This window comes from Notamacropus eugenii, chromosome 1, assembly GCF_028372415.1.
Source record: "Notamacropus eugenii isolate mMacEug1 chromosome 1, mMacEug1.pri_v2, whole genome shotgun sequence".
NCBI classification, from domain to species: domain Eukaryota; kingdom Metazoa; phylum Chordata; class Mammalia; order Diprotodontia; family Macropodidae; genus Notamacropus; species Notamacropus eugenii.
This window is the reverse complement of record NC_092872.1, coordinates 236,651,907-236,667,794: the sequence shown is the minus strand read 5'-3', so window position 1 is coordinate 236,667,794 and position 15,888 is coordinate 236,651,907. Positions and strand designations below refer to the sequence as shown.

Genomic DNA, 15,888 nt, shown 5'->3' with positions numbered 1-15,888 from the left:
GAAGGAGCTGGTCGTGGACAGCCGCGCATGCGCGTGGGGCGCTCTCCCCTCCCCCGCCTCCTGGGGCGGGCTCTAGTCTGAGGCCGGCGGGCCGGGGCCGCGAGGAGGCATGGCAGGCGCCGGCGTGGCGCTAGCCGCCGCGGCGATGCTCTGGGTCTGCGGCAGCGGCGGCGGAGCTGAGCCGGGGCTGGAGGGCGAGGCGGAGTGGGCCGAGCCCTGGGGCGGCGCGGTTTTCCGGCGGCCGGCGGCGCTAGGCTCAGTGGGAGTGGCGCGGAGCTCGGGGAGGCCGGGGCCCGACGAGAGCGAGCTGCCTGTCTTGTTGTGGTGGAGCCCCGGATTGTTCCCCCACTTCCCCGCAGACTCCGAGCGCATCGAGTGCGCGCGCGGCGCGTGCGTGGCCTCCCGGGATCGCCGGCGGCGGCGGGAAGCGCGCACGCGGGCGCTGCTCTTCTACGGCACGGACTTCCGCGCGTCCGAAGCGCCGCTGCCCCGCCTGGCGCATCAGAGCTGGGCGCTGCTGCACGAGGAGTCTCCGCTCAACAACTTTCTTCTCAGCCACGCACCCGGCATCCGCCTCTTCAACCTCAGCGCCACCTTCAGCCGCCACTCCGACTACCCGCTGCCGCTGCAGTGGCTCCCGGGGCTAGCCTACCTGCGCCGCGCCGCGCCCGCCCCCCACGAGCGCGCGGCCTGGCGCCGCCGCGGCTACGCGCCGCTCCTCTATCTGCAGTCCCACTGCGACGTGCCCTCGGACCGCGACCGCTACGTGCGCGAGCTCATGCGCTACATTCCGGTGAGGCGAGGGCGCGCGCTGAGGGGCGGGGCCGTCAGCGAGAGGGGGCGGGGTGCGGAAGGGGCGGTCCTGGGGGCGGAGTTAGTGAATGGAGAGGCGGTTCCGGGAGGGGGCGGTGGGACACGTGTCAGGAAAGCTGGGGGCGTGCCATGTGCAGAGATGGAGGGGGCGGTCCCGGGAGGGGGCGTGGCGAGGGCCGAGGGGCGGTCCCGAGCGGGCTGTTCCCATTTTCCTGGCCCTGCCAGGTGGATTCCTACGGCAAGTGCCTACAGAACCGCGAGCTCCCTCCCCGGCTGCGCGACACGGCCACGGCCACGTCGGAGGACCCCGAGCTCCTGGCCTTTCTGTCTCGCTACAAGTTCCACCTGGCCCTGGAGAACGCCATCTGCGAGGACTACATGACGGAGAAGCTGTGGCGGCCGCTGCACCTGGGGGCCGTGCCGGTGTACCGCGGCTCGCCGTCTGTGCGCGACTGGATGCCTAACGAGCGCGCCGTCATCCTGGTGGACGACTTCGAGTCGCCCAGGCATCTGGCCGCCTTCATCGACTTCCTGGATAGCAACGACGACGAGTACGCCAGGTACCTGGCCTACAAGCAGCCCGGGGGCATCACCAACCGCCTTCTTCTGGACAGTCTGGAGCAGCGAGAGTGGGGCGTAAACGACCCCCGGCAGCCCAGCTACCTGGAGGGCTTCGAGTGCTTCGTCTGTGACCACGAGCTGGCCAGGCTCGCCGCCGAAAGGGCCCACGCAGCCGACCCAGCACGCAACCCCTTGCCCCAGCCCCGCATCGCACAGCACTCCCACATGGCCTGTCCCGAGCCCTCCCCGGGCTTTGGGAGGCTCGAGGAGATCCCCGAGAACGACAGGTAAGGAGAACTGGGCGGGTAGAGGGCCTTTGTGGCTGTCCCTGTCCTTTCTACACCCTACAAGGTCAGAAGACGGAAGGGGATTCCTCTGTCCCAGGGCTTTAGAGAGGACTTTGTGGAGGACATGAATGGGGTTTGAACTGGTCCTAAAAGATAGGTTAGGGTGGGGGGAAGGTACACTCAAGCCACGGTGCCAGGACTTTTAGGTAGTGGGGGGTTCTTGAAGGGTTTTGAGCTGGGAAGGGGTCAAAGCAGTGTTTTACAAAGGTTAATCTGGTAGCTGTTTTTGGGGGGGCGGGCCAGAGATTGGGAGCAAGTAGACACAATTGTGAGGCTACTGCAATCATTGGACATTAAGAGATTAAGCCTTTGAGATGGGGGGAGGGGCATGTGAGGGCCACACAAGGATCTTGTAATGCAGAGAATAAGGTGCAGTCCATATTAAATAAGGGCTGAGAGACAAGATTACAGCCACTTGGACTGCCAGTTCTGAAAACTGCTCAACAGTTTTATATTAACTCCCCTAGTGTAATATGGGGTGGTTCTCAAAGACTGCCTTGGGCACCAAATGACTGGTGGGGTATTGATTTTAAGGACCTGCTGCTGACTGAGGGGGTGATGGGCATCTAAATCCATAACATCATGGACAGGCATTATTTTGTGCCTACCGTATGCTCAGTTCCATGATAGGGTTGGAGTACAGGTAGACAAGTAGGCATGGTCACTTGTGAATGCTAAGACTCAGGGGGCACATACTTGAAAAGGAAAAAGCAAGGCCCTTAAGAAAGTATCATACCTCCTACAACTCAGCTCCACCTGACCCATATATCTCTGCCAGTATCCCCAATCTGACTCTCAGGGTGTGTGTGGTGGGGGTGGAGGGTGGGGGAGGTGTATGGATGTGTCTGTCTTCTGACTCTACCAAGAGTTCCATAATTCCAGTGCTTCTTTGATGTTTCAGCTGGAAAGAGATGTGGCTGCAGGATTACTGGCAAGGCTTGGACCAGGGGGAGGCCCTCACCACCATGATCCACAACAATGAGACACACCAAGGGAAGTTTTGGGATTACATGCAGGACATTTTCCTCCGAAGGAACCAGTACCCCCAGCCACCTACATGAGTACCTTGGGCACAGCTGAGGTGGGGAATGGTCTGGGAGAGAACAGAATCTCTTTCTACTTTGTGACTTGAAGGGAAAGATGCCACCTCTTCTTAAAGTATAAAGATCCCCTCCCCCCCATCCCCATTGTTGTGCCGTTTAGCATGTGATTTCAGAAAAGCTCTTCTACCCTCAAGGATGGTGGAATTGGAACTGCTTATTCTGTGGCAGACCCTGTGAAGGGTTCATTGACTCCCTGCATTCTAACTGATTAATGGCAAACACTACTCAGTTCTCTATACTTATCATGTCAGGTCTGATCTGTACTAATATCCTTAAAGCCACAGGATCCTAAAATGTTGAATTGGAAGGAACCTTATTACCTCCCCCCCATTAAGCACTTGTTTTTTCAAACAAGTTAAAAAATCTAGGGTCAGGTGAAATGATCAGCCCAATTTTGTAGTTTATTACTGACAGAGACTAGAGTAGAACTGTGTCTTCTGGCCCTCAATTCACAGTTTTTACCCAATTATTCCACTGCCTCAGCAAATACAATGGAGAAAGTCTTTCTGGGATCAGTGTCTTTGTGACATTAAGACATACAAAGAGGCAGCCAGCCAACTAAAATACAATCTTTTGTTGGCAACACGTGGTCTTCTGCTTTTCCCTGCTGCTCAGTGAATTTTGTTACATTTTTGTGTGCTGTAAAGTCATTTTATTCTCTAAAGAATCATGGAAAGGATGCTAAAGATGCCATTTTATATAGACCTTTTGAATACCTTATATTCTAAAGCACTTTCTATCCCAAGTGGATCGATACTTTAGCTTCACTAACCTTCCCCTTGGCTGCTTGTTTTTGTGTAAAGAGTTTTGTTGTCTTCTCTCAGCCATATGGTGTTATGATGTTGTATCATCCATTGACAATGCATTATTCGGTCTAGCTATTCAGGGTGGAATAAAGCCAGGGCACCAAGCTAATGGAGATGGGAGGGCAAGAGATGGGCACCACAAGTGGCTGGATAAATAAAAAGCTTTAGTGGGTCAGCTTTGGGGGATGTATCCAAACCCAATTAAATCACTGTGGTTTGTATGCGCAGCTTGACTTCCACCATAGACCAGCGGTGGGGAACCTGTGGCCTGGAGGCCATTCCTGGAACAAATCTCATTTGTTTAGTTTGATTTTAGTCAAAGGCCGCACTTGAGGACCTAGAGGTTCCCTACCTGTGCCATAAGCCTTTTCTAGGGCAGCAGAGCAAGAGTGTGTTGGATCCTAAACACAGATACAAAACTTTGGGAGTGATGCGACAACTTTCCTGCCTCATCCAAGGGTGAGCTGTGGTCCCCACACATCCATACACCAGCATTATTGAAATTTTTTCTGAAGTTTGCCCTTTCTTTTGCTACCAAAACCTTCTATCACCAAGTGTATCTAGAAGTGGTAAAAAGGAATTTTCTTTGACATTCAGAAAATTATGAGACTGATAGAAAATGCACTTTACAAGATATTAAAAAAGCTGCTTAAGTTCTCTTGGGCATTCTAGTGGAAAGCTCAGTAAGGAAAAGAGATGCAATGGAAGCTTCTAGAGAATGAAATAAATAACAATCAACCAAGGCTTTGACTAGTTTCCCGTTAGATGTGGCATCATTCTGGGCAGCTGCAAAAGAAATGAAAAGCAGTTCTTGCCCTCTGAATTGACAACTTTAGAAACAGATATATTAATTTGATGCTCCTTACATTATATGTGCCATGAAAGGAGAGATGCTTTTAGTAGCATGGTAGGGAAGGTGCTAGACTCATCCCTACCATCCTAATTATACAGCTGTGTTACAGCACTTTATATGCACCAAGTGGGTCAATCATTAGGGAATTACAACAACCCTGAGGCAAAACCTGATTGCTAGCTCTTTTTGGGCTTTTCTTTTTTACTCACACAAGAAAGAAAGCATAGCGCTGGCCACTTGTGTGGCAAAGCAGGTACCACTGACCATTGGTGAAAGTGGAGTGGAGCACCATGGGATCTAGGGAGGGTTTCACTCTTCCTGGGGAGGACCAGGCCAATGTGAACTTTATCCTGTCTTTAGGATTTGATATGCTGGTTTAGGTTATTCTTCCTGATGTACTAGTTGCTTACAGCAATATAGGATAAGCCTGGTGAATCTCAGGTTTGTTCCCTGCAGAGTTAGATTCACCAATTATGTTCGTATCTGCCTTGGAATCAGTGTTATTTCAGAGTGTTTTGTAGTGATTTACTGCCTTCATCATCATGACTTGTTACTATTTTGTATTATAATCTCAGGTTTAATTTTGTAATAAAATGCTTTTATTATAACCTCTCCTCCTTGAGTATTTTTCTTGTGTGTTTTTTTACGGAGAGGGAATCAGGTATATTAATGAATGGTAGGATGGAGATAGAAGTGAGGAGAGCTTCAAGATTATTTTCTTTGCCTATGAAAAGAGATGTTGTGCTCAGGACTGGGATTGCCCAGAACATCATATAAATGAAATGTGACTGATTTTTAAAAAATTATTTATTGATACCTTCTGTTTTTATATCACCGTAATTTCCCCAGTGAATCATTTTTGATAATATACAACATAATACTTAGGATTAGCGATTTAGAGCTGGAGGAGACCATAGAGATCATCTAATTCAATCCCCCTCATTTTACGGATAGGGAAACTAAAAGTTAGAGAGATTAAGTTAAACAAAGATTAAGTGTTGGGGTAGTGACTGGAATCTTGGTCTTCTGACTCCAAATCAGAGCTCGTCCTATTACCAAGGGACCATAAAGATTTTGAACTTGTTAGACAATAGGAACTCACTAAAGATTTTGGAGCAAATAATAGATGTGATTAAATAAAACATCTAAACAAGATTCATCTGGAAGCTAGGAGATGATTTGAATAGGGAGAGAGGGAAAGAGGAATTATCAATTAAGGAATTTAATTCAATAGTTATTAAGCATTCACTATGCACACAGCAATGAAACAAAGCAATGTGTCCTCATAAGAAGCTTATATTTAAGAATATATTTCTTATATATAAGAAGGAGTTAATGAGGAGTCCCCATCAATAAGAATAGATTCCTTCCCCTGACACTATGGACGAATAGTCTGCCCCTAAGAACTGGTAACTGCTCCTTTGGAGCATGAGCACAAGAGATATACATTTGCTCATCCTAAGCAGGTCAGATATTAGAGTTTCTAAGAATGGACTTTCCCAGTTCAAGAGATGGCATCAGCTGAAGTAGGAGCCCATGGCAGAAGCAGATAGGGGCTCACGTAGGTGGGCCTGAGTAGTGTCTTTCTAGACTGTAAGCTTTCTAATCAAAGAAGGGAAATTTCCTGGTTAGTGACAGCTTTGGGGTTTGTCCTGTGGGTATGTCTAGGTTCAAAAATTAACAAGTTGGAAAGTTCGGGGATCAGACTTTCTGGGGAAAGAAGATAATTACATCATTCCTGAAACAGCATCAGCCCTTGGAGAAAGAAGAGAATTGCCCAGATGGCCCCTAGTCATAGGAGTGATCCACATGCTAACCTTGACCGTTTGTTATTCTCATGAGTTATTTGGACAGTGCAGGTCCAGTGGGAAGGGGTATTGTGAGTTAGTAGTTTTAACAAGACTTTTTCCCTTCCAAGGGGGAGTCCAGGCCCTCAGAATTTCTCTGTGGAGTTAAAAATTAATTCACTAGAATGTTGGGATTACTGTGTTTTATGTGAGTCCTTGGTGTTGCCTGTATTTTCTGTGGATTGAAATTAAAGCTACACCACCCAATATGCATTTATTAAAGTGCATTTGTGTACAGAGCTAGGAACTTGTTATTCACATTTGGGAAAACTTACACATAAAGTATAAACCTAAACTATATTGGGAGATTTTCTTGGATTAACTTGTTTGGGGGATTAAGCCAAAAAGAGAGACTCCAACTTTTAAGGTTGGTCCCCAAGACCACATGCTAGCCCACGTGAGGCTGAGGCTATCAAGGGCCCTGGGCACAGATTATAGACATTCTAATGCAAGCAAAGTACAGACTTGAGGAAGAAGTGAGCACTAACTTCTAAGGCAGAGGTAGGGAAACCGCAGCCTCTCTAGGTCCTTTGTTCTGTGAAGTTTGGATTTTGTCAAAGGGCTGCACTTGAGGATTTAGAGGGCCATATGTGGCCTCTGGGCTGCAGCCCACCCCTGCTCTAGGGGAATCAAGGACTGTTTTCTGAGCCCTTGGTACCTAAACTGAGTCTTGAAGAATGATAAAGGTTGAGAGGCTGGGTTGAAAGGGTGCACTCTGTGGTTAAGGAAGTACATTCACCAAATGAGACCTACACTAACCAAACAAGTGTTGCCCCTTAAACAGTCAATGTGAAAGGTAATGTACTTAACTTCTACAATGTCATTATTGCTCAAAACATTTTTGGGACTCCTCTTGGGTCTCCGTTAAGTGTCTGAGCCTGAAATTGTGTGAGGAAGATTCTTAAGTTCAAATCCAGTTTCAGACACTTTAACTAGTTGTGTTAACTTGCTATCTATAAAGTGACGATGATGATAATGGCATGGACCTTTCATGGTTATAGGGATAAAATGATATAACATTTATAAAGTGCTTTACAAACCTTAAAATGATATATCAGTGCTAGCTGTTTTGATCTGACTGGTCTAAATACTATGCATCCTCAGAATAAATGGATAGCTTTCCAAGGTGACTATTATGAATATGACTATTACTATGGGGAATCTTCTCCATTGTGTAAGATATGTTTATGTTGAGGGAAAATCACCTTCATTACTTTGTAATTCTCTGCCTCTCAGATATTGTCTGGGTGTGGAAGTGACTCTTGGTTGGTTGTTGTCCTTTGTTCTGAAAGAGGACCAAAATGACATCACCTTGATAAAGTGAAGCTTCAGTGTGTCTGACTGTGGCTGATCAGACCAATATGAGCTCGGAATGCTCTACCACAGGTTGGGCACAGATAGTCCGTGTGAATATTTGGGGTGGCTATCCAAAATTTGCACATACTGCGTTTACTTTGTGCTGTCTCAATTCTGTTTTGCTCAAAGAGCACAGCATCCTTTCTGATGTGGGCATGCCATGCTGAGTGGTCCTGTGCCAGTGTCTCCCATGTTGCACAGTCAAATCCAAAGTTCTTTAAAGAGACCTTGAGAGTGTCCTTGTATCGCTTCCTCTGGCCACCATGTGATCACCTGCCCCATGTGAGTTTGCCATAAAATAGTCTTTTTGGCAAGCGTACATTTTGCATTTGAACAATGTGGCCAGCCCATGGGAGTTGCGCTCTCTGAAGCATAGTTTGAACACTTGGCAGTTCAGCTTGAACAAGGACTTCAGTGTCTGGTACCTTATCCTTCCAGGTGATCCTCAGAATCTTCCCAAGGCAGTTCAAATGGAAGTGATTCAGTGTCCTGGCATGGTGCTGTTTCACAAGCATATAACAATGAGGTCAGTACAGCGGCTCTGTAGACCTTCAGTTTGGTAGTCAGTCTAATACCTCTTCTCTCCCAAACGTTTCTTTGGAACCTCCCAAACGCTGAGCTAGCTACTTCATTGTCAATATGTACATCCCTGGAAAGTACACTACCAAGGTAAGTGAACTTATCCACAGCATTCCAAACTTCTCCATTTGCTGTAACCAATGGTTCCACATATGGATGATATGGTGGTGGCTGATGGAGCACCTGTGTTTTCTTGGTGTTAATTATTAGGCCAAAATTAGCATAGGCAGTAGAGAATTGATCCATACTTTGTTGCATCTCAGCTTCAGAGGCTGCATTGAGTGCACAATCACTTACAAACAGAAAATCATGCACCAACACTCCCTCCACTTTGGCCTTGGCTTGTAGCCTTTTCCAGTTGAAGAACTTACCATCAGTATGGTAGTTGACCTTGATGCCATGTTCATCCTCATTGAAAGCATTTGTCAACATGGCTGAAAACATCATGCTAAAAAGCATGGGAGCAAGCACGCAGCCCTGTTTCACTCCATTAGTGACTGGGAAGGCATGAGAGCATTGTCCATTATCCAGAATCCGGGCAAACATGCCATCATGAAAGTGATGTACAATATTGATGAAATTCTCTAGGCAACCAAATTTTGACATAATTTTCCATAAGTCTTTATGACTAACAGTGTCAAAGGCCTTGGTCAAATCTACAGACATTGCGTACAGACCTCTGTTCTGCTCCTGGCATTGTCGGGCAGCAAACACCATATCAACTGTTCCTCGGCCCTTTCTGAAGCCACACTGGCTCTCAGGTACATGACCATCTTCCAGGTGAAGGATCAGCCTATTAAGGAGGACTCTAGCAAGAATTTTTCCAGCAATGACTAAGAGAGATCCCCAAGATGGTCAGTGGAGGCATCCTTGAACTCCTAGGGGATAACCTCCTCTTGCCATATAACCTGGAAAATTTCAGTCAGCTTTTGTATAAGCAATGGTCCCCCTACCTTGTAAATCTCAGCTGGAATAGAATCAGCACCAGGTGCTGAAAGGAGCCTAATGGCCATCAAAACCTCTTCTTCAGTTGGAAGTTCAGCTAAGGAGGGATTGACTTCAACCTGAGATAAATGGTCAATGGCCTCAGCATTGATTGATGATGATCTGTTGAGAACACTATGGAAGTGTTCAGCCCATCTCTCTAGGATCATGTCCTTATCACTAATCAATTTGGCTTCATCAACACTGAGTAGTTGTGATGCCCCATAGGTTTTTGATCCATAAATAGCTTTCAGGGAATCATAAAAGTGCTTTGGATTGTTAACTATCAGCATAAAACCGAATTTCATCTGCCTTCTTACTAAGCCAGGAATCCTGCATCTCTCTAAGCTTTGCTTGTACTTTGCTTTTGATGGAATTAAATGCTACCTTCTTAGAGGTGGATGAACCATCCTGTTGGTAAACCCTGTGGAGTTCTTGTTTTTCATTTAGCAGTTTCTGAATTTCCCCATCATTTTCATCAAACCAGTCTTGGTGTTTGTGAGTGTTCTGACTCAGATGAGCAAAGGCAGTGCTGTACACCAAATCTCTGAGAGCTGCGCACTCCTCTTCTGCTCCACTGTGCCAACTGTGTGTTGGGTCAACAACTTTCCCTCCAAGTTAGCAACAACTGTTCACCCTCAGAGAAGAACTCTAATTTGTTGACATTAATTCTTCTGGTAGTCATTTCACCTTGGGGGCTTTCGATGAATGCGAATATTTAGCTTGGAAAGGATAAATCTTATGATCAGTCCAGCACTCTGCACCACACATTGCCTGTGTCACTCTCACATCTTGTCTATCTCTTCTTCTTACAATCACATAGTCTATTAGATGCCAATGTTTGCTGCAACGGTGCATCCATGAAGTTTTATTGTGCTTAGGTAAATGGATGATAGTTTTGGTGATGAGAAGGTCATGTGATGCACAAGTCTTCAGCAATAAATGACCATTGCTGTTGCTATTTCCAACTCCATTCCTCCCTAGGAGTCCCTGCCAAGTCTGGTAGTCTGAGCCTACTCTAGCATTAAAGTCACCCAGAATTATAAACTTGTCCTCTTTTGGCACATTGAGGATACTGGTCTCTAGATCTTCATAAAATTTTTCTTTGACTTCATCAGAGTTTGTCATGGTGGGAGCACAGGCACTGATGATAGTGGCATGGCATTTTCCTGTGAGTGGCAATTGCATTGTCATGAGCCTGTCATTCACTCCTTTTGGCCGGCATGCCAGCTTGCTGATTAGATTTAGTTTTGATTGCAAAACCCACGCCAGCTTCACAGTGCTCCCCTTCACTGCGCCCACTCCAGAAAAATGTGTATCCAGCTCCAACTTCAGTAAGCTGGCCTCATTTGCCAACCTTGTATCACTCAGGGTTGCTATTTGAATGCGATACCTGTTGAAATTCTCTTGCAACAAGAGCAGTTCTTTCATAAGTGATACTAGGCTGATCACGGATATGCCAAAGACACACAAACTGGGGGGTCCTACCAACATGGAGGGGCCTCAAGGGTGGTTCCAGATACTGACTGTTCACTGTCTAGAGGTAATCTCAAGTATCTATAGGCTCATCACCATCACTAGTGGTTGACATTTTGGCCACATCCCAAGAATGCAGTTCAGTCCAAAAGATCTAGGCAACTCCGTGTGACTCCACGGCTTTGGGTTTCCAGGGGCCAGGTGCCTTCCAAATCACTTTCTGGCTTGCTGAACTTCAGAATTTACTCGGGCAGATCTCAGGCTGCGGTGTGTGACTACAGGGGCAGCCAAGTCATTCAGCCCATAGAAATGCGAAGAGCGCACAGGTAAACAAATGCACGAAGCACGCAGGGCTCCCAAGAACTCTCAAAGAATCCACCCGGTTCTGCTAGTGGGTCCTGCTTTCTCCCTAGAGCCACGCCCGAACCGTCCTTGGGGTCCCCCCCCCACGCGCCCGGGATCCACGCCGCCGGCGGCATTCGGCCTGAGGGATCTGCTGGGGAGGAGCCCTGGGGCAGGAGAGGCGTTGGACCTCCCGGGGCTTGCCCGGAGGCTCGATTGCCCTCTTCCCCGTCCCTCGAAGCTACAAGGGCCCTCCTCGAGGCTCTGGATCCCAGGGCGCTCTCCCGGGACCTTCCTCAGCTCCCGCTGCGCCCTCACGGTCATCAGCACCGCACTGGAACAGTGGGACCCCGCGTGGCCCGGCCTGTCATTTGACAGGGAAACTGCGGCCTGGGAGAGGGTCAGTGACTTAGCCCCGGGGCTCGCTGCCTTCCTGGGGCAATGTCCTCCGCACCGTGGACCGCGGCTCGGCCTGCAGCCCCAGCTTCCAGGCCCTCCCAAGGCCATGTGGAATCCCAGGGAAGAGGCCGTCTGGGGAAGCTGCGGCTGCCCGGCCGATGACAACACGGGGCGTGTCTCCACGAAGACACGCCCCGGCCCCGGCGTGCGGGGTGACGTCAGGGCGTTCCGGCCGACGGGCGGCGGCGGCGGCGGCGGCGGCGGCGAGGGCAGCGGCAGCACCGTCCAGGGTCATGGCTACGCCGAGCCTGCGGGGCCGCCTGGCGCGCCTGGGCAATGGGAAGCGGCCGGTGCTGAAACCCAACAAGCCCCTGATGCTGGCCAACCGGGTCGGGGCAGGGCGCCGCGAGCTCGGGGGTGAGTGCGTCACGGCGGGCCGGCGGGGCCTGGGGGGAAGGGGCCGCCTCCCCCACGAAGCCGGGCCTGATGTCCCCGGCCCCTCTCTCGTTGTCCTCAAGTGCTCCTAGAGCTTTCTCTTTGGACGCCTTCTCAGCCTTCCTTGTGTACTTGTCCGGCCCCCTTCAGGCCGCCAGGACCGTCCACCCCGCGTGGGCAGGGACTCGGCTACTGTGTATTCAGTGTTACCCTGGAGCCTGGCCCAAACGGATCCTTGAGAGAGTGAAGGGATGAATGAAGCAGACAGGCAAGGGGATCCCTGAGAGAGTGAAGGAATGAATGGAGCAGACAGGCAGAGGGATCCTTGAGAGAGTGAAGGGATGAATGAAGCAGACAGGCAGGGGGATCCTTGAGAGAGTGAAGGGATGAATGAAGCAGACAGGCAAGGGGATCCCTGAGAGAGTGAAGGGATGAATGAAGCAGACAGGCAGGGGGATCCTTGAGAGAGTGAAGGGATGAATGAAGCAGACAGGCAGAGGGATCCTTGAGAGAGTGAAGGGATGAATGAAGCAGACAGGCAAGGGGATCCCTGAGAGAGTGAAGGAATGAATGAAGCAGACAGGCAGAGGGATCCTTGAGAGAGTGAAGGGATGAATGAAGCAGACAGGCAGGGGGATCCTTGAGAGAGTGAAGGGATGAATGAAGCAGACAGGCAGGGGGATCCTTGAGAGAGTGAAGGGATGAATGAAGCAGACAGGCAGGGGGATCCTTGAGAGAGTGAAGGGATGAATGAAGCAGACAGGCAGAGGGATCCTTGAGAGAGTGAAGGGATGAATGAAGCAGACAGGCAAGGGGATCCCTGAGAGAGTGAAGGAATGAATGAAGCAGACAGGCAGAGGGATCCTTGAGAGAGTGAAGGGATGAATGAAGCAGACAGGCAGGGGGATCCTTGAGAGAGTGAAGGGATGAATGAAGCAGACAGGCAGGGGGATCCTTGAGAGAGTGAAGGGATGAATGAAGCAGACAGGCAGGGGGATCCTTGAGAGAGTGAAGGGATGAATGAAGCAGACAGGCAGAGGGATCCTTGAGAGAGTGAAGGGATGAATGAAGCAGACAGGCAAGGGGATCCCTGAGAGAGTGAAGGAATGAATGAAGCAGACAGGCAGAGGGATCCTTGAGAGAGTGAAGGGATGAATGAAGCAGACAGGCAGAGGGATCCTTGAGAGAGTGAAGGGATGAATGAAGCAGACAGGCAGAGGGAGCCTTGAGAGAGTGAAGGGATGAATGAAGCAGACAGGCAAGGGGATCCCTGAGAGAGTGAAGGAATGAATGAAGCAGACAGGCAGAGGGATCCTTGAGAGAGTGAAGGGATGAATGAAGCAGACAGGCAGGGGGATCCTTGAGAGAGTGAAGGGATGAATGAAGCAGACAGGCAGGGGGATCCTTGAGAGAGTGAAGGGATGAATGAAGCAGACAGGCAGGGGGATCCTTGAGAGAGTGAAGGGATGAATGAAGCAGACAGGCAGAGGGATCCTTGAGAGAGTGAAGGGATGAATGAAGCAGACAGGCAAGGGGATCCCTGAGAGAGTGAAGGAATGAATGAAGCAGACAGGCAGAGGGATCCTTGAGAGAGTGAAGGGATGAATGAAGCAGACAGGCAGGGGGATCCTTGAGAGAGTGAAGGGATGAATGAAGCAGACAGGCAGGGGGATCCTTGAGAGAGTGAAGGGATGAATGAAGCAGACAGGCAGGGGGATCCTTGAGAGAGTGAAGGGATGAATGAAGCAGACAGGCAGAGGGATCCTTGAGAGAGTGAAGGGATGAATGAAGCAGACAGGCAAGGGGATCCCTGAGAGAGTGAAGGAATGAATGAAGCAGACAGGCAGAGGGATCCTTGAGAGAGTGAAGGGATGAATGAAGCAGACAGGCAGAGGGATCCTTGAGAGAGTGAAGGGATGAATGAAGCAGACAGGCAGAGGGAGCCTTGAGAGAGTGAAGGGATGAATGAAGCAGACAGGCAGGGGGATCCCTGAGAGAGTGAAGGGATGAATGAAGCAGACAGGCAAGGGGATCCCTGAGAGAGTGAAGGGATGAATGAAGCAGACAGGCAGAGGGATCCTTGAGAGAGTGAAGGGATGAATGAAGCAGACAGGCAGAGGGAGCCTTGAGAGAGTGAAGGGATGAATGAAGCAGACAGGCAGGGGGATCCCTGAGAGAGTGAAGGGATGAATGAAGCAGACAGGCAAGGGGATCCCTGAGAGAGTGAAGGAATGAATGAAGCAGACAGGCAGAGGGATCCTTGAGAGAGTGAAGGGATGAATGAATGGAGCAGACAGGCAAGGGGATCCCTGAGAGAGTGAAGGGATGAATGAGGCAGACAGGCAAGGGGATCCCTGAGAGAGTGAAGGAATGAATGAAGCAGACAGGCAGAGGGATCCTTGAGAGAGTGAAGGGATGAATGAATGGAGCAGACAGGCAAGGGGATCCCTGAGAGAGTGAAGGGATGAATGAGGCAGACAGGCAAGGGGATCCCTGAGAGAGTGAAGGAATGAATGAATGGAGCAGACAGGCAGGGGGATCCCTGAGAGAGTGAAGGGATGAATGAATGGAGCAGACAGGCAGGGGGATCCCTGAGAGAGTGAAGGGATGAATGAAGCAGACAGGCAGGGGGATCCTTGAGAGAGTGAAGGGATGAATGAATGGAGCAGACAGGCAGGGGGATCCCTGAGAGAGTGAAGGGATGAATGAAGCAGACAGGCAGAGGGATCCTTGAGAGAGTGAAGGGATGAATGAAGCAGACAGGCAGGGGGATCCTTGAGAGAGTGAAGGGATGAATGAAGCAGACAGGCAAGGGGATCCTTGAGAGAGTGAAGGGATGAATGAGGCAGACAGGCAAGGGGATCCCTGAGAGAGTGAAGGAATGAATGAATGGAGCAGACAGGCAGGGGGATCCCTGAGAGAGTGAAGGGATGAATGAAGCAGACAGGCAGGGGGATCCTTGAGAGAGTGAAGGGATGAATGAAGCAGACAGGCAGGAGGATCCTTGAGAGAGTGAAGGGATGAATGAAGCAGACAGGCAGGGGGACCTTTGAGAGAGTGAAGGGATGAATGAAGCAAACAAGTAGGTGAATCTTTGAGTGAATGAATGGGTGGGGTAGATGGATGGGGATGGAAGAGAGAGGCAAGTGGGCACTCTGACTCAGGGATGCCCTGCTGCCCCCTTCCAGAGGCAACCTGTATAACCGAGATGTCCTTGATGATGGCTTGCTGGAAGCAGAATGAATTTAGCGACACAATTTGTTCCAAGGAGATCAAAGACTTCTTTGACTGTGCTTCGAAGGCAGAGGTGACAGGGATCCCCCTGGGATGGGAGGAAATGACATGGGGTGGGATGCCTGCTTGGGCTGGGGAGGGGGCTGCCCCACTCTTGTCAGGTTCCCCCAAGACCTCTGATCCTTGAGAGAAGAGATCCAGCAGTAAAGGGAGGGTATCTACCTACAGTGACACACAATTCCAGGTAGATCTGGAAGGTCATTTGGAGGTCACAGGTTTCTTGTGTTTCAGATGATGATGAGGAGGAAGCAAGAATGGGAGAAAGGATTTGGGCAGGGTCCCTTCACTCCCACTAGAGTTGCTGGGAGTGTGGCTAGGGGATTGTGAGTTTTAAGTTGGATGGAATTTTGGGTGTCAACACTGTCATTACTTTTTTTTCTTATAGGCAGAGCGGAAGCAGAAGGCAAAACAGGACTTGCTGGGCCCCTCTGGGAATTTGACTCCCAAGCAAACAAATAAATTGTTGGGGAGGTTTCCTAATATATCCTACATTATCTGAAGGTGTTGTATAGTTTTTTAATGACCAACCTCATGGAAGCAACTCAGGTATTTGGACTGAGTGGCAGAGGACATGGTCTCACCCCTATGGGGTTGTAAGTTGGGTGAGAGTTCTGCTTTACCCTGAAATAAAATCTTTGCAAGAGAGCTTGGGCTGTGTTGTGGATCAGGTCACCCTTTGCCTCTCAAACCCCA

At 49.7% G+C, this 15,888-nt stretch overlaps 2 protein-coding genes across 2 annotated transcripts; both read left to right on the top strand.

Annotated features, from left to right (window-relative positions):
- The first annotated feature begins 39 nt into the window (after positions 1 to 39).
- On the top strand, positions 40 to 5,097 carry FUT11 (fucosyltransferase 11). Its single transcript, XM_072628186.1, has 3 exons — positions 40 to 793; positions 1,039 to 1,661; positions 2,623 to 5,097. Exons 1-3 carry the CDS (start codon positions 110 to 112, stop codon positions 2,780 to 2,782), a joined length of 1,467 nt encoding a protein of 488 aa, XP_072484287.1. The 5' UTR covers positions 40 to 109; the 3' UTR covers positions 2,783 to 5,097.
- A 6,565-nt stretch (positions 5,098 to 11,662) lies between these two features.
- CHCHD1 (coiled-coil-helix-coiled-coil-helix domain containing 1) lies at positions 11,663 to 15,840 on the top strand. Its single transcript, XM_072628192.1, has 3 exons — positions 11,663 to 11,883; positions 15,090 to 15,208; positions 15,581 to 15,840. Exons 1-3 carry the CDS (start codon positions 11,760 to 11,762, stop codon positions 15,692 to 15,694), a joined length of 357 nt encoding a protein of 118 aa, XP_072484293.1. The 5' UTR covers positions 11,663 to 11,759; the 3' UTR covers positions 15,695 to 15,840.
- Positions 15,841 to 15,888: the final 48 nt, after the last annotated feature.

What these genes read in the sequence shown, in the direction of transcription:
- CHCHD1 (XM_072628192.1), top strand. Translation starts at nt 11,760, where the DNA reads ATGGCTACGCCGAGCCTGCGGGGCCGCCTGGCGCGCCTGGGCAATGGG. An exon ending in AGGGCGCCGCGAGCTCGGGG is followed by an intron (nt 11,884 to 15,089) that starts GTGAGTGCGTCA and finishes GCCCCCTTCCAG; the next exon opens with AGGCAACCTGTATAACCGAG. An exon ending in ACTGTGCTTCGAAGGCAGAG is followed by an intron (nt 15,209 to 15,580) that starts GTGACAGGGATC and finishes TTTTTCTTATAG; the next exon opens with GCAGAGCGGAAGCAGAAGGC.
- FUT11 (XM_072628186.1), top strand. Translation starts at nt 110, where the DNA reads ATGGCAGGCGCCGGCGTGGCGCTAGCCGCCGCGGCGATGCTCTGGGTC. An exon ending in AGCTCATGCGCTACATTCCG is followed by an intron (nt 794 to 1,038) that starts GTGAGGCGAGGG and finishes TGGCCCTGCCAG; the next exon opens with GTGGATTCCTACGGCAAGTG. An exon ending in GAGATCCCCGAGAACGACAG is followed by an intron (nt 1,662 to 2,622) that starts GTAAGGAGAACT and finishes TTGATGTTTCAG; the next exon opens with CTGGAAAGAGATGTGGCTGC.